Below are 25,267 nucleotides of genomic sequence, written 5' to 3'. Positions count from 1 at the left end.
AGAGCAGAGCATGCTACACATTCCACTGATTGTATCTAGGCAGACAGGATAACTAGACAATGAAATGCATGCAGATGATGTTAATGTCTGCCTCGTGTGTTCTTTCTCCTTCTCCAACCTGATGAATAGAGATTTTTACAGCACCCCAATGTCCCTTCATAACTCTCAGGCAGTTTTAACCCACAGGAAATCCCTCTGACCTTCTATAAGCACCTTCTGTGATGCAACAATTGCTTGTTTACCTGTGGACTTTCTTTCAAGAATGTCAGTTCCTCAGAGAAAAGATCTCTATTCATCTTGATGACCTAGATGTAGTCTCTGACAATACATACTCACTGAAGAGTATTAAATTGTTTTCTTATGAAATGCATTAATGTGCTTTAGGATTTTAACACCATTTGAACAAAGCTTACAGTCCAGACTATAGGGCCATGTGATGCATGAAGTGGTGCACACCTTTAATCCCTGCTCTTGGGATGCAGGGGCAGGCAGATCTCTGTGAATTCACGGCCAGTCTGGTCTACAGGGTGATTCCCAGAATAGCAAAGGACACATAGAGAGACCCTGACTTGAAATACTAATACAGTTCAGTCAAAACATCCCCTTAAACAAGTGTATTGCTCATGGTATTTTCATGGTATTTTATGTAATTTCTGTTTTGGAATATTGAATTAAGAGGTTTTAGGGCTGACTTTTAAGTAAAGAAATTAGGAGATAGATAGAAAAAATGATACACCTTCCTTCAAAGTATGTGGGCTATTCAAAGAAGAGTGGCTATTTTATGGATTTCTAATGACATGTAATAAGCATCTGCTAATATTTACAATGATGAAAACATCTTCCTTTTATAGGTATATATCTCAAGAGCTCTTTACTTCCTGTCACTATTTTGTAAGAAAGCCTATGACTTAGAGTTTTTAGCAGGGCTTGGAAGAATCAACGTGGTTGCTTACTGATATTTCCCTTGAATAGATGGACCAGGCCTTTCCCCACTGCCTGCTATTAGCAATTATCCTCAAGTAATAAATTATATTTATTGCTCAGAATAGTCTCCTCTTAGTCAAGAAGAAAAGGATGAATATTCCCTTGGGACAATTACATTGAGCTGTAAAACAACTGCTTCTATTTTCTGCTTTGCTTACCTGACTCATTGGTTCAATCACGGAGACTTTCATCTTCCTAGAAATACCTTTCTTCTTACTAGACCTGGATGGAGGTGGGTGGTCCTTGGACTTCCCACACGTCAGGGAACCCTGATTGCTCTTTGAGCTGATGAGGGAGGGGGACTTGATAGGGGGGAGGGGGAGGGAAATGGGAGGCGGTGGCGGGGAGGAAGCAGAAATCTTTAATAAATAAATTTATAAAAAAAAGAAATACCTTTCTTTATGCATTTTCTTCTTCAAGTTTGGTACAGACACTTGTGTGTCTATTAGACTATTTCACCACTTTTGCGAAGTAATTAGCAGCTTGGTATTTGTGACCACATAGTTATTTTTATTTATGCCTTGCATGTAAGAAACATAAAGTTACACCCCAAAACTTAGTAGTTATAATACATGTTTCCTCCATAACCATAGGCACTAGCACTGCTTCTTATAGGAGAATAATCACTTTCCTGGCTCTTTTCTTTTTAGTGGTATTCATTGCTTGTTACTTTTTGGTTTCATAAACTGGATACATATGTCTTTCTGCTCCTGGTTTGATGTAGAATAAAATTAAGAATGCAACTGCTGTTATCCTGATTGACAACCTCACTGACCACGTAAAACAATAACACACAAGTAGTAGTTCATACTTATAATATTTTTAGATTATATCACGCTGACCTCATCAGATGTTCCTAGGTAAAGGACAAGTAACAATTAATGACAGAAATTTCATCATACACTCACTGGACATATAAATTATGATAAAATAGGAGAGGTAGAAAGGAGTTAAAATCAAGGGGTGGTGGTGAGAAAATAAAGAGAGGTTTCAATAGAGAGGATTATCCTCATTTTTACTAGGTAAGGAAATCTCCAAACTAGATGTATCTCCTTTAAACCTAAGAGCTATCCGTGTCTTTCTATCTACCTAAATATTTGTATATTTTCTCTCCAGTGTGTACCTGCTGGTTATGCAAACCAGGATGCACATTTGCCTGCTGAACAATACAGTAGTGATTTCATTAAACCTGTCATTATTGGTAATTGCATTGTAGGACGTTTGCCAGCCAATCACCTTCAGTGCCATTCAATGCTCTCACGTCCATGTAGCATGAAAGGCTTGTTGCACAGCTGTGTTTAAGATTGTATAATGACTTTAAATCTAGGACACAGACTCTTTTTGCATGTCCAATCAATTGGTTAGAAATCTGATCCCACGCTAATAGGTCCGTGCACATTAAAATTCATTCTTAGAAAATTGTTGCTGAACTGGATGCTGCATACAGCCTGAACGATATCAGCCTAGTTTTGTCTTTGATTCACTTTCTAGAAAAGGTGGCTTTCCCACTTTGAGAAGGAAACAATTGTGTTTTGGAACCTAAATTGAAAACTAGAAAATGTTCACATGTTGTCATTGTAAATTCCTAAAGTGGTATTTGTTGACTAAAGTAATCAGGTACAACTAGGGGAAGAATAACTTCTCAACTTCTAAAGAAGTTCAAGTGGACTTCAAATAATGTCTTCTTACTAATTCTAAAATTGTAACTATGCATGGTCCATTACAATGGAAATTACATTTCTAATACAAGGCACACTTGAAATAAGAATATGGGCAAATGACTAGCAGAATGAATAAGGGAGTACACAAGAAAGTAAAGAATTTGATATCTCAAAAAGTAAAGCAAGTTCATGCAGTTCTCTACAATATACATTCAAATAAATTCCTTTTGTCTGTTTGCTACCCACACCCATAGGCAAAGATTTTGAACTGCAAGTCTAAATATTCTTATGTCAACTACCAATCAATGTTATGACTTCTTTGGTTTGGTAATCATATGTTATACTCTCGCTATTGTTATTATAGATGTCATGCTAATAATATACAGCTGCACGCCTCTAAACCCTGAATACAATCATGTTAGTCTACCTTGTTCTCATAACACTGTGACACAATATTAATCTGTGTAAACCAATGTTTGGCACGAAGCTGTCCAAATCATAATAGTGAATGAAGCATAAAAATGCCATGACATGATCATCAGACCTCAGCAAACAAGCACTGTAATTGTCACGTTCTAATTTTCCAAGCTAGTGAAGAAGGCAGAATACTTTTTACCATTATATTGGTAGCATACAAATCTTACTGACCCAGTTGAATGAAGTCCAGTTCCATTAGACTTTAGGAAACCTTATGCTAAAGGGGTTATGTCCCTTCCCCATCCTAGGAAATGTGGAAGTTATCTATGTTGCTAAATGATACTATGGTTACTAGTGAAGAGATCAAAAATGAACCACTTAATGATCAAGCAAAGGAAGCCAACAAGGAATCCTAAACTGAGCAGTCCTTAGAGATGAGAGCTCTATTTTACTAATTTATCTTTCTTCCCATTTTGAATAGTTTTGTGTGGGCTCTTGAACATACTTTTACAATTGAATGCATTGGTTGAGCTATGTAATAGACCAGCTTCTCAGAGCTGAGAGTCTTTAAGTCAGTCAAGGCTATAGTAATGATGAGCCTGGTTTTTCAAACACACATTGAAGAGGCAGGATTGGTATGTACAATGCTTTTGAACTCTAATCTTTTGGAAAAGAAGACAGAATAAAGATACATGAAATCTTTTTTTAAAAAATTAATTTCCAGAATATTAATCATCCTCAGTATTCCATTCTGGATTATCAAAGATCATATTTCTTTGTAAATGTGTGGGAGACAGAAGCATAGACACCAGTTGACATTGACAATCTGATAAAAACAAGATATAAAAAACAAACAAACGAACAAAACAAAAAACCCAGCATCTCTGGCTTATAAAAACAAGTCAGGGAATTTCTATTTGAGGCATCAGGCATTCCCCAATATAGAGAAAGGGCCAAATACACAAAGGGTCATATGTTCTTCCAAGGACAGAAAATTTACGTGTTCTCTGTCATTGCCAAAAGGGACAACTTTTGTAGCTGTAATACATGGTGTGGATTTGGCATGCATTTATAAAATACGTTGACTTCCACATTGTCTTATATTGAACACAATAAAAAAAACATGCTCTGTAATTTAAAGAGTCACTTCTTCAAAAGGTAATAGCCAAGTGACCCAACAAAGGGGAATAATTAATCATTTTTTCTTAATTATATTTTATATTTTTACATCAAATGAAATATTTTACTATGAATGAAATACAGCACTCAGAAATATAAAATAGCCAAATGAAAGAAAATATAGAATACTCATATTTTCTCAAATTTGAATCGTGGTTTAGACTTTGAATTCTTTCAGCATATTCCTTGTGTCTGAAAAGCAGAAATGCCTTTACAATGCTTTATCTATCTTCTTGCCCAGTATCTGAAATATTGTACTTCCTTTTAACGTACTGGAGTGTGAGAGCAATGTTCTTTCCTAATTCACTTGAAATTTCCCATGTTTTATACCAACCCCTTGTAATTACATTTTAGTATTGGATGGCATAAATTGAGTTGCAATATTTATCTTTTGACTAGTATGTAACAGCTCAGTCGCATTTCACACCATTAAAAATTGCCAAGAACTGCATTTCTAACTCTTTGGGAAATCATAAGACATATTTCAGCGATGGAGAGGTAGGTTTCTGAGTAAAGTGTTTGTCACATAAGCCTCAGGATCCAAGTTCCCATCCTAAAGCCTATATAAAAATCTAGGCATAGTGAGACGTGCTTGTAATCTTAGTGCAGGAGAAACAGAAGTGTGTGAAGACCTAGAAGCTGCTGGCCTCATTGGAGAGCAGCAAGTGCCAGTGAGACATCTTGTCTCATAATGGCAACACCAATCCAGCAAAGCTGACTCCTGAGAAATACTACTAAAGGTTGACCTGGCTTATACAAGCACACACACACACACACACACACACACACACACACAAACACACACACACACACACCACAGCACTTTGAAACCAGCTAGATATACTAAATTCAACAAATAAGTGATTTATTTCAGATAGAAAAAAATAAAGGTTATTTAAAATGAAAATTGGAGTGAGAATACCCAAATACCAGCAACTCATCCAAACTGGTTTTACTTTTGAAAAGAAAAATGACATGTTAGGTTAGAAGTTTAAATTGGGGGTTTGAGCACATTGGCACACCTAGAAAATTATGTCTCTAAAAGATGTTGCATCTTACAGCCTCATAATAGGTAACTGAAAATTAAGTTGCACCATCTTTCTTTGTTGCTGACCTGGTGTGAATTTTAGCAGACTTTATTCTACAAATTGGAGTTGTGTAAACAGAAAAAGTCGCAATATAAATGTATGTATGTGTGTGTGTGCTTGTGAATGTGTTTACTGTAATTCAGAGCTGAAAGTGTGTGTGTGTGTACAATCCATTGAGAATGACATTTCAGTTTTAAGTAATCCATATAGAATGAGCGCTCTGACAAGGATGGCCTGCAGAAGCCTTCCATTAGGATGTGAGTGGCTGTCAAAGGCAGATACAAGAAAATGCAGTTCTCACAGTCTAGGGTTTAAGTCAGAACAAGTTATAATGAAATAAGCAGATATAACCATATAAAAGAAAACGGCAGCTTTGCCAGCCACCTGAGAGGCTCCTGCGTGTTTGGAAGTGCTGAAATATTACCATTTCAAGGGTCCCTGCATTCCTCTTTCTTCTACGAGAATTACCACCTGTGCAATTTCTGCAGAACACTTCATATGTCTGTACACTTACCTGAAAGAAAAAAAAACAAATAAAAAACATTTAACAATATTTTCATGGTGAATTTGTTTTTAACAAACTTAATTAAATAACAAAACAATTTATGTATTATATACTAGACAGTCCTAAAATGTTACATGTGTGTTAAAGTTTTGAAAATCAAATTCCTTTTACCCTTCCCTTGATCACAGTCGTAACTCTTTTGTGAAACCTGATAGTTTATTGACTATTATTTGTGAAAAATCTTTTTTTCTTTCATGATACTGAGATTGAATACGGTGTTGCGCATGTTAGGCAAGAGGTCTGTTTCTGAGCTATATCCTGGCCATATTTTTATTTTATTTATTTATTTTATACAGGATATTAGTTCAATCTATTATATTTGTATATGTGTGCACTTGTGTACATATTTCTTATAATATAGAGTTGAAATTTTGTGTGAGTGTGCGTCATCATACAATTCATTGAGAATGGCATTTCATATGTCATTCACTCTATAGTCCAGGCAGCTCTTAAATGGCCTGCTCTCCCATCTTAGCCTCCACATAGCTCAGCTTGTAGCCAATCATTCAAATGTCTTACTCATACTATACTTATTTATCCTATCAGGAGCAGGGTCTCGATCCAATTAGAAGGAAGTGAGAACCGCCACATATCTTCATGCATTTAATTAGTCACTCATTGTCTTCTCTATCCAGAAAATATATATTAGTCCAGCTCCTTTGCCAACCTCTGTGATCGGTCTGGATGCGGAAGCAGGGGAGACCACCTCCTCGACCTAACAATCCACATTGCATCAAATCATCCTTACCAGTAAGGAACATATTTACAGAACAAGACTACCAGAGAAGGCTCTTACTCCTTGGCTCCCAAGTATGCCTAAATGAAGAAGAGAAAAACACTGTCTTCCATTGGCTGTTGGTTTTGTTTGATTCATTTCTGAGCCCAAAGGAATGTGGTCAATGACAAAAAAGGGTACCTCAGGGATATAATAGTAAACTGCATCTGAAGAGGTTGCCAAGCCATCAGTAGAAAATTGCTGCCTAGATAACAGGTACCCACACGCCACTCCCAGCAGTCTCTAGCATCAGCACACTACAGATGGCATGTCCCTCTGTTCTTTCAGTGGTGCGTAAAGAGGTCCTTGGCTTAACTGAACTTTGGCTCCACGCTTTTCTCCATGAGAACTATTACTACACTCCATTGATAATTTCTAATTACTACACAGACAACATACATTTTATACTATAAGATAAATGAGCCAAACTGGATCCTAATCCCCAGAGCAAATAAAACATCACTTTGCATTCCAGATGAGCGCTGTGCTGAAGCCCTTCAGGACATCCCTACTCTCATTTCTCTCTGCCACTGGATATTACTGGTTTATAATCTATTTTAGCATCCACAGAGAGCTTGGGAAGCTCTTGGCTTTCATCCCACCCAATCTGAGGACACGAATTCAGTTCCTTTCAGTGGGCATGAGACAAATGAAGCTGTTGTCATCATACAATAGAAGTTACCAGAGCTGTGGCAGGGGGTGGGAGACAAGCAAAACCACATTACAGCTCTGCATGTAGCTGCTGCGTTGGTGCTGACTGAGCCAACACACTAGTAAATGAGAAAGTCTGGTCAAGAGCTATCAAGGGAGGTGTTGCCAGGATGAACGCATTTAGAAACACAGTGAAGAACGTATTAACTGTTTTCTAGTTTTTGAGAGGTATACACAATTTAGGAAGAAAGACGTGATTTTTTATTCATTTATTTCTTTTAATACTATTCTATTAGTCCTTGTGTTACCAAATGAAAATGGATAGCCTTTAACAATCTCTATATAAAATAGGCTAGCATGGATAAGCTTCTCTCAGCATTCACATGAGATATTGTTTGTTATAAATTTTGATATTTAGACTTCTGAGGAAAGAAAGCACAATGCTTAATGTTTATGTAATCACATAAACATTATTATTTGTGCATTTATACTTCCACTTATATTAAACAAAAATTTGGTTGGTTGTTAATTGAAAGAAAGAGATCCAATCCTGTGCTACACATGGGGTCATAGTACCACAGTCATATTGAGTGTTTAACATACTAGCTTTCTAATGGGTGATGAGCTACAGGCCAGTATACAGTCTTAAAAGGATCATAATAAAGCTATAATAATAACAGTCATTTAATGAAACTTGGTGACTACGTTCACATTTACAAGGTTTCAAATTCTCATTAAAATGGCAGGCGGTTTTAGGTAGAATCATCAGAGGCAATCCAACCCTGTAGGTAGCACTGTGTGTGATTAAGTGAATAGACTCTGGAGCCATATTACTAAGGTTTGAACGACAACCTTAGCCTACTCAGGTTAGATAGATCAGCTATTAAACTATGTCCACCTCAATGTCTTTTTTAACATAGTCCAATGGTTAATCTTGATGGTCAACTTGATAAGATGGAAAGATACCTAGGAGATTGTTAATGTGCAGTTCTAGATGTATCTGTGGCAATGTTTCTAGAGACAATACGATCAGGAGCATTCTGACCTACTAAATTTCCACTTTAATTTAATTTGGGCTTTAAATTCAAACAGACTGCAGGGAAAAAGTGGAAACTTAGGAAAGGAGGTCAGGACACAGGAAGCAGGTCACTGGACATGTATCTTTGATGGGCATGCTTTGGCCTTTCGAGTTGTGTCTGTGAATCTCTACCTTATGGCTACAGAGAAGTAGAGAAAGTGACTCTTCTCACGCTCTTGCTTATAATGATGCTCGCTACAGCAAACACTGATCCACCTGTCCAAAACTGTGAGCTAAAGACAAGCCCTTTAAATTGGTTTTTGTTCACAAAACAGGAAAAGAAAATCTGACTAATATCCATTGTAGTAACTCCTGAACCTACATCACAGTGATGTTTAGCTTATTTCTCCTCTTATTAGTCACTTCTAAAGATTCTCTTGAATTCTTGTTTCTTCCTTGGTAACATCACTAGCATTTCCTTTGATCTCTTTGATTTAAGTGATTTCTTTGATTTAAGTAAGTTAGGCTGGAGGCAGAAGAAAAAGAGGACCCTACATATAAAATATGTTTTATTTTGGACACAGAATCAATTGTTGGATCTCCTCTAGAGTAATAACTGAGGAAGGTCACTGGGGAACAACATTGCACTACAAGATAACAATAACAGTGTAGTGATATTTCATTTTAACAAATAAAGCTTGCCTGAAGATCAGAGTGCAGAGCTAAACCTCTAGAGGCCAGGGAGTGGTGCATACACCCTTAATCTCAAGACTCAGGAGACAGGCAGAGAGATCTCTGTTAGTTAAAGGCCACCATGGGCTACTAGGAAGTGGGGGGAAGACAAGAACTCCTGAGTAAATTGGGGGTGTGGAGGGCAGGGGAGAAGGTGGAAAGGGAGTGGAAAAAAATGCATAGCACATTCTTATCCAAACAATTAAAATGAGAAACATATAATAATAATAATGATGATGATGATGATGATGATGATGATGATGATGATGATGATGATGATGATGAATCTGTCTAAAAGAGAAACACAGCTCACACAGGGGTGATCTCAGAACCCGGGATCCTATGCCTTTAATCCCAGTACTAGGGAGGTAGAGACAGGAGTGACATGACTGTGTGGAGAGAAGAATAGAAGGCAGAAGGAGACAGGATCACAGTGCAGTCTTTAGGATTGGTGGGTACAGCTGCTGAGACTGGAGAAGCACTCTGAGGACACGATCACCCTTTCAGTCTGAGCATTGACAGAGGTGAAAAAACTCTTTAGTGCCTGATCCCTCTGCTTCTCCGATCTTCAGCATTAGCCCCTACATCTGACTTTGAATTTTCATCATTAAGAGCAACTGGAATTCAAGCTCCATAGCAGTAATGCACCACACTCATATATTCCCCTTTACCAAGCCTGTCATGGCATCGACAGGTTCTTATGATGAGCTTGGAAAGGGACTGCAGTAAGAAGATTGAGAGATGTACAGCCAGAAAATCACATCCATTCATAAACAATATCTAAGCTCCCAAGGCGAGGACAGCATTCTGGGTCTTATCATCCCTCGAAGGATGAGCTAGAAAAAAAATTCAGTAATTTGGCCTGGAAATAATCTAGGAATGTTTTTTTGTCTGTTAATCACAAAGTGATACATTAAAGTTTTAGTAGTGTTTTCGTCTAAATTAGCTCCCCTGGTAAGTGCAGGAAGGGAGCTGGAAGATATTTCAGCAGGTAGAGGCTATTGTGCACAGGCTGAAGGTCTGTGTTAAATTCCCAGGTCCAACAAGCTGGCAAGAGAGAAATGTCTATGGATAGCTGTTCTCTGATCTGCACACATAAGCCCTTGCATACATGTTTTTGTATATACACACACACATACATATATAGATATGCATACATAATTGAATAAGTAGAAAAGAAAATAAAGCATTAGGAAAAAGCATGTTTAATATAATAACTGGGTCAGGAATCTTAATGGAAACCTATATGTCACATGTCTAATTTTTTTTTTTAGGGCAAAGTATTGCTATGTAGCTTTGGCAGGACCGGAACTCACTCTGTAGATCAGGATGGTCTTAAACTCTCAGAGATCTGCATGCCTCCTCCTCCTGCGTGTGGGGTTAAAGACATCTGCCACCATGCCAGGCTCATATGTCTAAGTATTTTAACATTATAAATCATAATATCATGGTAAACTGGTAATTAAAATAAAATCCTTCTACCACCATGTATTGCTAATCTGTATCTATATCGAATCTATATCTATCCTATATAATGTGTATTTTTGCTTGTTCCTATGTGTTTGAAAATCACTTAAAAATGAGAGATTTCAAACATCTTGAAGTTCTAAGTACTTACAACCCTGATTCCTGACTGAAGACTTTCTCTCACTTCCTTCTACTCCTGGCTCAATTACACTGGCTAGAAGACTCACATCTAATTAAAGCCCCCAAGACTACACATGTAAGTTTCATCCTCACATGCTGCTCCATGGCTATGCCTCTATCCTACAGGAGAAAGCCGTAGCAGTAGGTCACCCCTTGGCAGAACAAACCCAGCGAAGAGACACATAGATCCTGAACTCAGTCTCTGGGTATTTAGACAAGAAACATCGCACTCCTCTGAACCAGGGGTAATATTTTAGAAGAGGTAATATAGACCATGGTGGGTATCATATTTCTTTGCCTCCCTGAAAACTTTCTCAGTTTTTGAGGAGGCATATCACTGATAGAAGCATGCTAAATGTCATCAACTCATTAGGTTGGATACTACTCCACAGAATCTTGGGAAACATCCATCATGGAGAGGGAAAAAAAGCTTTTCTTAAAATAAACAAGATCATTATTGTCTTCCAAATGCACACTGAACACCAGTCTTGAAAAAAGCTAACCAGGAAACACTAATTACCTGATTCCTCATTGTGACCATTGTTTTATTGTTTGTCCCCCCTTCCCCATTTTGATGTAATTCTTTTGGTTTTCAATAGAGATTTTGTCCTGTGGAGAGTGTAATGAGCCAGCTGCCTAACGGGTGCAGCCTACCAACACAACAATTCAACCCAAAATAGTTTCCTCTAAGGATCCTTGCAAACACGAGGAAGTATAGGTTCAGGTTGGAAATGGCCTGGTTCCTTGACCTGATATGGGGTCCTCAACTCCATGACCAAGCTTTGAGGTCCAAGTCTCAGGAGGACAGGTGGACAAACACCAAGACACCAGTGCGAGCAACATGCTCCTTGGTGCCGATTCATGGCTGTGATCCCTGGAGGATGAATTTCACAGGAAATCTCCCACTTGAAGTTCCACATAAATCAAAATCATAAATAAATAATATTATGTAAGTACTAAACGGACCTGGCATCCCTACGATAGTTTAATCAAAGCTTCAGGTGTTCTCAAATTAGATTTGTTTTGATTTTCTTCAGGCTCCATTTTTTACTTTATGATAATGAAACAAAAGCTTTTCTAAAAACAGACAGAAATGAATCACTGCTACCTAGGGTAAAATGCCTTTTCCATTTGCCCCAAAAGTCCTTGCAAACCTAATGCAATCAAAACAATGGCAGGAAACTTCTAAACCCTTGTTAAGTAACCATTAATTATTCACTGAAAGAATCCATTGCTTGTGAGTAGCTAGAGCCCTTGGAGGCAGGCACTGAAGGTTTTTTTTTTTAATTGGTTGAAGCTGTTGGGGTATAATTACAATTTTTTTTATCAAAGAAAGCCTGTTACCAAAATACTACAAAAGGCAGAATGTAATCTATCTTGCATTATCTACAGAAATTGATTACCCTGTATCCATGCATATTGTGAGCCCGAGTGATGATAGACACACCACACACACATATGCATGATGTACACATCTAGAAATTATATTCTTAATCAGTATCTATACTGGTACTCCAGAAATTAGCTGTATAACTAATTCTCTGAAGATAAATAAACATTATGGGAAAAAAATCAATTCTATATGGGACTCTATAATAAGGATAGTCTTACTTGATAATTTATAATTTAACAAAAAATATATAATTTACAACCTTTGATTCACAGGACAACTTTGTGCAATGCTGTGTCCAGGGACCCAATCTCAGATTTTACCATCTGTTCTCCGCAGTTCTCCTATTCCACAAATATACAAATGAGGAGTTCCCTCCATTAATAAAGGAGGGAACAGGCGGGGCCAAGTTGCAACCTGTGTGCTAGCTTGTACTCTCTCTGATAGCACTCTCTAGCATTTACAGTAAATGATTTTGCCTATACTAAACTACATTTCCTTACCTGATGGCTCATCTTTTTCTCCCAAACCTAGAGGAAGAGAACATGAACAAACGTAATTTGCCGGACTGGTAGTAAAAACCGACTAGTCTCAGGCAACTTTCCCTTCCCCTTTTTTTATCTTCTCAATTAGCTTGACAATCTCCTCTTTTCTTGTTATTATAGAACGATTCCTGTGTTCCAATTTACTAATTTTGTTGGCTCATGTGTTTGTTTCTTTTGAATCATAAAGCCCCTAAGAAGGAAGATGCCTAACACTTTAAGTGTCAAAGCTGCTTTACAGGTGTCTATTTCAACACATGCCATCCCCTAGTACTCTGAAACAAACCAAAATGAGCAACAGTTAGCATCTAGGATCTAAGCTGCAGGAACAAGGATCTTTAAGAAGCCTCCCACCATATCCTTGCCTGTATATCATGCCTCGATGAAAAAAATATACTGATATGCGTTTAATTTCCATATTTTTTGAGACAGGGTTTTTCTGTGTAGCCCTGGCTATCCTGGAAGCTAGGCCAGCCAACTCAGAGATCTGCCTGCCTCACTCTCCAAAGTCATTATTCTTTTAACTGTTTATTATTGTCCCTTCAACAGAGTAGATCAAGCTCTCTAGCCTATTCAGCCAGCTTACTTTGACGCATGCCCTCTTCCTGCTGCTTGAACTTGTTTCTAGACTTTTCCAGTCATCTTTTAAAATATTTACATTGTACTATTAAACTTAGGAAAATAATATTTGCAAAGGCTATGCAGCTAGTGAAAGACTGAGCCCCTGCCAGGTGTGGTTGCGCATGTCTTTAAACACAGCACCCAGGAGGCTGAGGCAGGAGGATGGAGAGTCTGATGCCAGTCTGAGGAACATAGGAAGACACTTTCTCAAAGCAAATCTAGACAAAATAAAGCCCATTAAAAATGACCGCAAAGAGACTGGTCCCAGAATAAATTCGTTTCCTGAGGAGGAAGACCTGACTCTGAGCTACTCTGCAATCTTGTCTCCAGGAAACATTTTGTTCCTCACCATCTGCCATCCACATTTTTTTCTTCATTCCATCTATAAACCACAAATGGAGAAAAGGCAGTGAAGCATAAAGCAGTGGAAGGAACGGGGAGTTATGAATATTTTCTTCGGTATCCAAGCAATTGCTGTACGTGTGAGAGAAAGCAGGCAGTTTGCATGCTCGTCCCTTGCATTTTCTGCCAGAGATTTGGATTCTGCACAAGGCACAGATCCGGCCCTGTGATCAAGGTCTTTTCTCAGATCTGCATGTGTCTGTTATGGAGGAACTGTCCCAAGTTTAATTTTGCTGAAGCGCTATTCAACGCACAGCTAGATTCCACAAGGAGCAAATCTGGTTTCATTCATACCACCCTGACAGCCAAGGTGTTGGGACTTACTCCTTGAACAATTGCACCAACTCCTTCTGTAACTCCTGCGCTCCATCACTCACAGACCCCACTTACCCCGCCCCTTCTCTTTCCAGCAAGAATGGCGAAGTAAATCACATTATAATCCTTGGCTCCATAAACTATGTCAATTTTGTTGGAAACAATATTAAATATGGAAATTCTCCCTCTCTTTTCCTTACATTTTCTAACCTCAGTCACACCGATTGTTGAAAGAATACAACTGCAAAGGTATCTGGGTAATGTCATTATGCTAATTTACTGTCTATAATCTTTAGAAATAAAAAAATAGCTATTAGAGTGAGGAATGATTTAAGGAAAAAAATGGCAAACCTTCTTAGGTCTCCCTTGAACCTGCAAATTTTCTCAGCTGAGCGCTCTCTCTCTCTCTCTCTCTCTCTCTCTCTCTCTCTCTCTCTCTCTCTCTCTCTCTCTCTCTCCCCCCCCCCCCCCGCCCCTGTTAAGGGAAGATGGACAGGATCTGCTTACTCTTACCAGAAGTGCCGCTTAGGAAGTACATGCTAGGCATGAACTTACTCTTTTTAGTAGTAAATCCTGTTCCTTCACAATTTTACACAAGTACATCATATATTTTGGTTCTGCTTCCCATTTCCTTTTCATCTCTACCAGGAAGGAGGATCCCTTCCTCCCTATGGATCTCTTTCCCTTATTGAATACTTTGATCCCCAGTTAAGCTTTGCTAGATACTAAACAAAAGAACGTACTCCTAAGTCTGCCCAGAAGCGAGAAAGATGATAGATAGATAAATAGATAGATAGATAGATAGATAGATAGATAGATAGATAGATAGATAGAATTCAATGCATTCAATTTCTCTGTGTAAAAGAAGGGTGCTACAAAATAATCTGAAGCAATTCCTAGAACCATGATTTACAGGAACGGTGGTTTAACAGATAAATATCCTCTGTAGTGTTGGGAGGTTTAGAAGGTGTGGTCTTGTAGGAAGATTTGTGTCATTGGAGGTAGGCTATGGGAATTTTCAGTTTCACCTTATTTCTGGTTCTCTGGGCTCTGCATTGTGGCTGTGGTTCAAAATATGAGTCCTCTGCTTTTGCAGCCTCTATGCTGTTCTACCACCATGACCCTAACCTTGTGGAACCATGAACAGAAATAAATAAACCTTTTTTCCATAAGTTGCCTTGGTCATAGTGTTTTATCACGGCAATAGAAAAGTAACCCATACATTCCATACGTTCTTCATCCATTCTTCCATTGAAGGGCATCTAGGTTGTTCCCAGGTTCTGGCTATTACAAACAACGCTGCTATGAACATAGTTGAGCATATACTTTTGTTGTATGATAGGGCCTCTCTTGGGTATATTCCCAAGAGTGGTATTGCTGGATCCAGGGGACCTGGATAGAGGTGGGCGGTCCTTGGGCTTCTCACAGGTCAGGGAACCCTGATTGCTCTTCGAGCAGATGAGGGAGGGGGACTTGATGGGGGAGGGGGAGGGAAATGGGAGGCGGTGGCGAGGAGGAGGCAGAAATCCTTAATAAATAAATAAATTTAAAAAAAAAGAAAAGTAACCCATACAGCAAGCAAGTAGGAAGCTATTGTTGACTCTACCAAGGATGCATACACAGCCAATTTTAGTAACAACAAAGAAATATTTGACATTTTTATTTCCCTTATCCACCACCCACGTGTGCTTTGATTGACGTGACTGGAGGTTTCTCAGTTTACTCAGGTGGGATCGGAGTCTAGAAGAACTCAGGAGCCACAGAAAGGATTAGATAGTTCTCTTAGGGATCTGCCCTCTCTGTCTGAATTTTCCAAATTGAAAGAAGGTAGAGCCCAGCTATACTTCCGGTTTAAGAGGGATGCCTTCAGTGAAACACGGAAACTCGGGGTCTCTTCAGAGCATCAACCTTCTTTACATTCACTGCATGATTCACACGGGTCTGTACAATTTAAATGCTATGAGAATGTTCACACTGAATCATATTTAACTTCTGAAGAAACACCAAGTTCATATATTCTAATTGGAATTGGGTGTGAACAGATGACCCTACATTGTCTCATATTCATGCAGAGAACCCACTTTGGAATTCATCTAACAATTAGGGAAAATTAAAAGGCAAACTGCATTCGGTAACATTCTACTTTGACTCAGGCTTTCAGTATTTTTTTTTTCCTGGAGATACAATGTGCTTGATGCATCTACATTTTCCCTCAAACTCTGGCAAAACTGCTGTACTACGACAGTAGAAGTGTACTGATTACTTAATGTTGCTTAGCACGACAGCACTGACTTCCTCTATAGCATGTGGAAGAATGACTAGGTTTTACATATTGTGAGTTCATGGTCACAGGAAGAGGACGAGGGAGGTGAGAAGCCAATGTAGGCTGGCTGCCTGTTAAACGCTAGGTCTCAAATTGCCCATGCTCATTTCTTACACCACTATTAAGAGTCATTGTAGGAATTATGCTCAGCAGTGGGACTCTTGGTGTTTTGTTGCTGTTTCGCATGTATAATGGGGTTGTTTTAGTTTCAGATTTTGTGAATTTACCAAACGAGGCAGTTTTCTGTATGTAACTAGAAACTTCAGCATAAAATAGAGTTAAGAACAGAAAAGTGAGGCGGGGCATGTGTGGCGCACACTCTTAATCCTAGAACTCCAGAGGCTGAGGCTAGCGGATCTCTATGAGTTCGAGGCCAGCCTGCTCTACTGAGCGAGTTCCAAGGAGAGCTAGGGCTAAACAGAGAAACCTTGTGTCTAAAGAACAGACACAAACAAATGGATTAGCAAAGTGCTAGAATTAGAAACCACCCGAAAGCTGTTGTTTGTTTGTGTTCTCTTTTTAAAGAAAGCCAGAGAGAGTGCAGTTGTCAGTGACCAAATGCCACTCAGCACAGTGAAAGGTGAGGTTGGAACCACTGTGGGCAGCCCTGATAGATCCCTGGCCAGCTGCTACAATAGCCACACTGAGCATGCGAGGCCTGGACTTGCCACCTCCCTAAGACCCTTAATACCAAGTGCCCAGCTCATCCCTCTTTCCTCTGCCTTCACACCCCGATAGATTTCTTACTTTCTCTTGCACCATCTATCTCCCAATTCCAGTTTTTCCCTCATATATACCTAGATGGTCTCTAATGCCTTCATGGTGACTGGAAATTCATTCACACAGCACTGCGGGTATTTGTCAATCAGATACAGAGTTCCCATCTTTGCCACCCCTGCTTCGTACAGGAGAGAACACTGTAACACTGCACTGGTGCCCAGGGCTGCTCTTGTTTACCATGCTGTTTCTCTTCTTACCCTATAATGATCCCCATTTCCAGCATTTCAGAACTCAGTCCACTCTTCAAATTTCCCTTCCAATGTTCACAGCCCAGAAAAGGTGCCTCTGCTCCCTTCTCCTAACCCATCATATGCTCCAGAGATCTTCCATTCCCCGAAGTCCCACAATAGCTGGCCGCCTTCAAGGGTTTCTTTTCTATCTCCTCAACTGGTTCCTTCAAGACACAGCCCATAGAGGAATATTTGTCGTTTGTTTGTTGAATATTCTAATTCTCAAAATAGTGTCTTGCATCCCAACTGTTCACGCAAAGACTTCCTTTAATTCTATTTAAAGAAACCACCAGTAGCTATGTTCTGTCTATTCAGCCTCTTCTGTGGATAACAGGAGAGCTTTAACCAGTGCATTATGCTACATCTGTTTGGTACGTCCTAATTCCCATAGTGCAAAGATAGAAGACAAGAGAGAAAGCAACAGTGTTATGGCAGTGCCTAAAGGCAGAGCTTTGAAGCTGCTGCAGGCCTCGTGGGGATATCTTCTGTTGTCTTTCCGCCGGAACAGTAACCGCAGGCTTTGGTGAGGAAGAGAAAAACTAAACCATCTCTAATTTCTTTCTTCCTGGTGCCTCACCGCTCTGAAGTAGCTCTGGAGGGAGGTGGGGCTGGGGTTGGGGCGCTCTGGGACCTCTTTGTGTCTCCTGTGGCTTTGGTTTTGGATGATGCAGGTCAACTACACTCCTCAGCAGGTGGGTTTTGCCAAGGTGCGCTGCCACTTCATGTAAACAAGGCAGATGCTACACGTGAAATGGAAGCAGCTTAATAAGCGAACACAACCCGCCTGGTCCCTTTGGAGGCAAAAGCCAATAAAGATATTGACGAGGAAGAGCTGCTGTTATTTTTGTAGACATTCAGAAAGCGCCTCTTAAAACATCCCCCAAACAGTAACTTTTCATTTTCGTGCCTTTTCATTTTCTGCCTCAAGACCCTCTTCTGACCAGGTTACTCAATGTTTACTACAGCCTCGCCAGCCTCAGAAGAGTGGTTGGGGAGAGAAAGCTTTGCTCCTTTGAGCAGAGTCTGCAAAAAGCTGCAGTCAAGCAAAGCTGCAGCGAGGAGAAGCAGACTCTGCGGCTAGGTGGAGCCCGAACACAGAAGGATGCTCAGGGACAATCTACTCTCATTCAGCCTGTTAGTTCTGCAGCCCACACGGAGCTTTCCAGGGTCTCTTCTCCCATTGGCCAAAGGGAAGAGGACAGTCGTTTCTTATTGGAAGATGGAAAAGAAGCCGCAGCATTAGCTTTCTTTTAGTCTTAGTGGTTACACAAGTCGCACTTGGGGATCAATTTCTGTAGCTGTCTGCAGCTGCATCCAGAACAACGGAAAACAAAGATCATTTCATGCACAAAACAGTTAGAACAAAAATGGCGAATTTTGAAACTGACTGTTCACTAAGGAATGGACGGTTTTATTGGGGGGTTTTGTTTTTTTTAAAAAATTTTTTCTTGTTTCAATTTGATATTGTAATCTCATTTATAATCACTAAACAACACAATGACAACAAAGCCAAAGACAAATGTATTTTCAATCGCAGTGTTTAAGTAGGAGTGAGTTTATAACATGACAATTACCAACACTATACCTAAAACAATTAAAGTAGAAGTGATTCCTGATTTATCAAAATGTAGATTGCATATTTGTATTTTGCAATTTCACCCACCTTTTTAGAAATTAAAAAAATCATCTATGTTCCACCAGAAGTTCATCAAAATGCCATTTATGCACAAAGCATTTGTTCCTATCCAGGAAGGCAAAATACTGTAAAGAATGGACATTATTGACTGTTTACTTCAGCAAGCTTCTGATTGGTAACTGTTCCTTAATGCAGAGATCAATTTATTTTGGAATACTTTGAGACATAAAAGAAAATGAGGTTCTAAAGTACTTAATACTCTGTTACACTTAAACATTTTTTAGTGAGTGGGAGATAGTAATTGATACACACATATACATATATCACATATATTTATGGAATATGATACATATATATGTGATATCATATATATATATATATATATATATATATATATATATATATATATATATATATATATCACTTAAATTTTAAAGCCTTAGTTTTCCAGATACTGATATAATGCATATAGTATTCCAAAATGAGGTATTTCAAAGTATGTTTGACTAAAAAATGCAAAAGCTAGTAAGAGAGAAAAGGTGTCAGAGAAAGGGGGAGGACTTCACATTCAATCTTACCTGAATGAGAACTACCCAAATCACATGCTCCCGACAGGCTTCTCCCTTCTCTCTCCCTGCCAACTTGAATGGAAGATGCCTCTCCTTTCCTTCTTGACAGCAATGGCCGTGGCTCCAGCTCTATTCTATTTAGGTTATTTCAAGATTCCACAAGGTTGGGGACTGTGGAAGGGCCACGTTGACACAGATATAGTTCGAGGTTGAATAAAAAAACTTAGATAATGGTATTAAGTGTCCCAAGTTATAAAAGTAGGAATGAACCTCAGAATCAGAATGGGGGGAATCACTTTTGAAAAGAAGGAAATAATAGCGTGAACTGTAGAAGGTGGCAGAGGGGAGAAAAGAATGTGAATAATGAGGATGAAGTATTCACTGTGATCATCAAGAAAGAAAGAGCCGATGCTACTGGGGGTAGCCTTACTGAGATGGGACCTACAATGGCTTAATAGAGAGGCATTGACGTTATGTTGTATTGCAACAGGGAAGAAAGCTGCTGGCTTGGAAGGCGGACAACTGTTCAATTTTAAAGACTGGAAGGACCTAGAGGGGATGGCAGATACTAGAGCCCAGCCCAGTGAGTTTAAATTTGTCCAGGGAAAGTGACGATATTTCAGAGTGCAGAAAGATCTCAGACCCTGAGGTGGAGAGTGCTGTTATCTATACTTGGATAGGAGAAGGCAGAGAGATAACTCTTCAGGGCTAAGGCTGTGGAAAGGCTCTACCAAAGAAAATTGTACCTCAAAGTAAAGAGGAATTAATAGGAGGGCATAGCACCACACTGCGAAAGACGACTCATTATGGAACTGGAACAAAAGTTCATTTTCAACTGGGTGGACTTTTCAGAACCCAACACTTCACTTTCCTTTAATGGCCTTAAAGATGAAGCTTATGGATTCTAGCTTGACTCCCAGAGCAATGAGGGTCCTTTATACCACTGATGCTACACTAGGTCAAGGGGCTAGTTGATGTGTGATTCCCCTCTGTATGCTAGGAATATGTTTTATTACCGTTGGTTATTGAAGAATCTGTTTTGGCTGATGGTTTAGTAGGGTAAAGCCAGGTGGGAAATCCAAATAGAGATATAGAGAGAAAGTAGGAAGAGTCAGGGAGACACTATATAGCTGCCAAAAGAGTAACAAGCCAATACCAGTGGGCCACAATCTCTTGTTGATACACAAATTAATAGAAATGTGTTCATTTAAGTTGTAGGAATTATTTGATAAGAAGCCTGAGCAAATGGGTCAAGCAGTGTTGTAATTAATATAGTTTCTGCATGATTATTTGGGTATTGGGCAGCTGGGAACAAATAAGCAGTCTCTGGTTACAGGTAGGGACAGGTGGCAGTTTTACACTGGGGATCACATCCTCAGTCCTGTGACTACAGCTTTCCTGGGGTCTGTTTTCCCTTCATTTTCCTTCAGAGATTCACATTCTCCTGGAGTAGAAAGTTCATTTCATCACCGAGCAGGCTTCTAGTCCTGAAAATTCCCTTCTTCTGCCCTATGTGGTTTGCTGTCCCTCTGGCTGGACCCACTTCTTACAGAGGTAAATGACACCAATGATGATGTTACCTTGTCAGAACTCCTGTTTGTGACAACTTAAATGTTCGAGCATCTCAAATGTAAATGCAGTAATTTGGAGGAATACATGAGACATCTTGCTAAGGCCTAGAAGTCTGTTTCTTGTCAAATGGGGAATGTTTCATGTTTGTGAAGATATAGATACAAAAGCCTCATTCAGTGCACAGGAGAAGGTGTGTGGGGGGGACTCATACCTTTTATCTCATGTATAGCTTCCCTGGACAGCTAGAAGCAAGACAGAGCAAATATATTTTATGCCTACACTGCTAATGATTTAAAGGAGCTGAATAAAAATGACTTGATAGTGATTTTTCTGAAGAAGAATACTAACTTCATAATGACATGTTTAAATACTGTGAACCTTAGTGTATTAAAGCTTTTCTCTGAGATGTAGGAATATTCAATTCACTGCACACTTTACCATGCTTCAGGTTTTCTATTTATAAAATTAAAGCTATTATTCAAACTCACAAAGATACCGAAAGCACTAATGAAATGTCAAGGACGGAAAAGCTGTTTAGTAGACTACGTGTGGGATTACATATTTAATAATATATGCTTGCATATAAATTTAATATACATGATTAACATACAGAGTTTTTGACTTGGAAGTATAAAATAAGCAAGTGTAACATAGATTTTGTGCATTATCTCACTTGTTAAATTACCTTGGTGGAGAGTCACTAACTTTTTCTGAACTTCAGCTCCGATGTTCTGATGCAATGACTCCTATGAAAAGACTAGACAAACCACAAAATGGGTTCTCTGGAATTAACTGAATTTGAGAGCAAACGTAAATATGGTTCAAGGACATTAAACTTAGTCGGAATCTTTTTGTCACATACAAATGCCCTGACTTGTACTCCAAAGATTAAAACAGAGCTATGTAAATTAAATAACATAAAACTTTATGTAATAAATAAGAACATTGATTATATTTCTTAGGAAATGCTAAGTATTCACTCTTTACAGCAAAGTAGAAGCAAGGGCTTACGTACTTATGAGATAGAGGGTTGGTGGGCAGTGAGAGAGAGAAAGTGGAAAGAGAGAGAGAGAGAGGCTACAGATAAAGTATAAAGCATGCTCTTCCTCAAAGCATTCCTAGATGCCCAAGATAGTATTAACCTAACTAAACAAGGGCAACATCAGTGACACTCACTGGTGACACTGATTTATTCTTTCCTTCCTTCCTTTCCTTCATCCTTCCTTCCTTCTTTCCTTCCTGTCTCCCTCACTCTCTGTCTCTCTCTGTCTCTCTCTGTCTCTCTCTCTGTCTCTCTCTCTGTCTCTGTCTCTGTCTCTCTCTCTCTCTCTCTCTCTCTCTCTCTCTCTTTCCCTTCTTTCTTTCTGATAATAGAGCTGACAAACTTTGCCACTACCTTGCACACTTTATACCTTCAAACTGGCTCCCATTTCTGTCTTGCCTCCACTCTTTCCTTTTTCCTTTGTTTCCACTTTTGTGTATTAATACTTAAAATAATAAAAATACACAACCTGGTTTATAAACTTTGGAATAATATACCTATCTTTTACATGTGTAGCTAGCTGCTCCAAGAATCAAATTTATCATGAGACATGATGAATTTAGAACAGTCTTTGCTAAAGGTAGCGACTTGTGATAGAAAGAGGAATAAAATTGAGGTTTGAGGTGAGGCATGCTGTGGTACATGCCTGTAATTTCAGCCTTGCGAGAGTGAGGTTGTAGAATCATAAATCTGAAATCTACCTCAGCTACAGAGAAAAATTTCATCTCAAAAGACTAAAGTTTAGCCGGGCGATGGTGGCACACGCCTTTAATCCCAGCACTTGGGAGGCAGAGGCAGGCGGATCTCTGTGAGTTTGAGACCAGCCTGGTCTACAGAGCTAGTTCCAGGACAAGCTCCAAAGCCACAGAGAAACCCTGTCTCGAAAAACCAAAAAAAAAAAAAAAAGACTAAAGCTTAAGGTCACACAAACAATCCAACCAGCAAACCAAACAGTGAGACTCTTCATACACACTTGCTGTTGTGGGGTTAGAAGTGGGTGTGAAGAGGCAAGGAGAACCAATAAGGTACTGGTTCCTTGGGCCACCTTAATGACACTTCCGGGGTGTGATGTCAAGAGAATAGAAGGATAATGCAGCCCAGCAATAGAACTGAGTCAGATGGTCAATGACTGTAGCCCCTCTGCAGAAGGAAGCATCTTTGCCAGACACTTGCTTACAATTGCTCGAGGTCTGACTTGCAACTGGACCAGGAACAAGGAAAAGAGGCCCTCCTGCTACAGACTCAGGACACTATTTGCCCATAGTGTGATTCTTTGCTTGAATTTCATTAAACACCAGCTTGCTGTAGTCGGGTAAGCTGTCTTTTTCTTTATCAAGCTCTCTCAACATTTTCATAAAGAAACACAATCTGTGCTATGACCACTTTTAGAAGATCATTAATGGTTCTATGATATGTATCTCTCTCCCCCATCCCTTCCACACTGCCCATCTATTTCTTTTCCCCCTTTCTTTCTTATCTTTCCAACATGTTATGAGGCTCTTCTAGAAACATTAGAGTGGTAACTGATCATGCTCTACTAAATCTAGATTCTTCACAAGACTTTATACTATTTCTCTATACTATAGCTATCATAAGTCGTGTGAAAATGAGCCCTGGTCAAATGCCACAATTAGATTTGTCATCCCATCTACATTTAAATCAAAGCCTTTAGAAATATCAAGCAGTATGCATGCATATAATAAACTCTTCCTAAAGTTCTTTGCTTGGACCTGGATCATGAAGGAATTTAAATATGGGTTTCCACTCTTCGGTCAGTTGTAAATAAAATTTGCTTGATGTGTAAATAGTGAACTGCTTTGTTTAAAAGAAGACACAGTTTGCAGCAGGTCTTCAGTAACCTATAACACATTAAAAACTATGGAGCTCTTTGAGGCACATTCTCACATAGTATTTGAGTTCATATATATCAGAAATGTATACACATATGAAGACTATTATCAGGAGAATTATGAGGATGGTACATTTTAAAGTTAGGTCTGTCTCCACATGACATCAACAGATCTTGAAATACTCAGAAGTGCCAGTTGTTGTAAGATTTAATGTGCACTGTATATTCCGTTTTAGATTAATATGCCACAAGTGTTATTTAATATAAATTGTTTTGATAGACTTAGAAATCATTGAACTGCACCTTTGTGGGTCTACTCTGAGTGAAAAGGAAAGTGGCTGATTCAAAGGAGTTACATTCTCAACGGTGTTAGTGAGTTTTGCACACTACACACATGATCGATGGGGAATTTGGCCTATGCTTGTAGTAATAGCTTCATGTTAGCCTTTAATATGATGCACTCCAATGATCCACCTTTCTACACCAGAAGCCGAGGTGGGAGAGCCATGGGCTGGACTTTCCAACTAAAGACACCATAAGAAAATTCCAGGCTGTGTAGTCTGGGGAAACTGAATCATCTCGACTTAAAAATGAACATTAGATGTTGAATTTTTTCCAGTAGGCTGTGATGCTTTTGAACATTTCTGCCTCACCTTTATCATGGGAGAGCCATGTACTTAGCTCAATAATGCAAAGGGGATGCCTGGAGAGATGACTTAGTTGCTATTAACAGGGACCAGGTTTGTAGCAACAGGTTGCTTTTTACAGAGGATGAGGGTCAATTCTCATTACTCACAGTTTGGTTCATCATCATCTGTAACTGCAGTTCTAAGGCACTTAACCACATTCCTGGCTTCCATGAGCACCATGCATGCATGAGCACATGGCACAAAGATGTCTATACAGACAAAACACCCAGACATATAAAGTAAATGAACTTTTTAAAATAATGGAAGTCAAATAACTCTGTTTCTGAAAAACTTTTAAAAAAATTAACCACTTTAGCCAATTGTTACTTTTGAAGTAAAGTTTTAGATGAAAATATTAGGGTCATAATCCTGTAAATTAGATTTAAATGTGAAATAGTATCAGAAAAGTCCAGCTTTTCCTTATGTGACTTATTGTGGAAGAAACTGAGAATAACTCACACTGAGAAGTTTTCCTGATTGTAGACAGACATTCACATTCTGTGAACCACTTTCAAATTACTACACAGAGACTTAAATTAATTGCAAATGCCCGTCTTGTATTAATTGTGACTGTAAATAGCTCAGCCTTA

General features: G+C 39.0%; 1 protein-coding gene across 5 annotated transcripts in view; it reads right to left on the bottom strand.

The window, feature by feature from the left end:
• The window catches only part of Lsamp (limbic system associated membrane protein), a 2,112,174-nt gene that overhangs the window by 1,148,713 nt on the left and 938,194 nt on the right, over nucleotides 1-25,267 (bottom strand). For 3 of the 5 annotated variants that reach the window (XM_075962642.1, XM_075962661.1, XM_075962655.1), the window contains one exon: nucleotides 12,611-12,637. The exons of the other annotated variants lie outside the window; for them this stretch is intronic. In XM_075962642.1, coding sequence (XP_075818757.1) covers nucleotides 12,611-12,637 — 27 coding nt within the window. The remainder of the gene's footprint in view (nucleotides 1-12,610; nucleotides 12,638-25,267) is intronic. 5 annotated transcript variants of the gene reach the window in all.

The sequence above is a fragment of the Microtus pennsylvanicus genome, chromosome 1 (assembly GCF_037038515.1).
Source record: "Microtus pennsylvanicus isolate mMicPen1 chromosome 1, mMicPen1.hap1, whole genome shotgun sequence".
NCBI lineage: Eukaryota > Metazoa > Chordata > Mammalia > Rodentia > Cricetidae > Microtus > Microtus pennsylvanicus.
The sequence above is the reverse complement of the archived record's forward strand: the minus strand, read 5'-3'. Positions and strand labels throughout refer to the sequence as shown.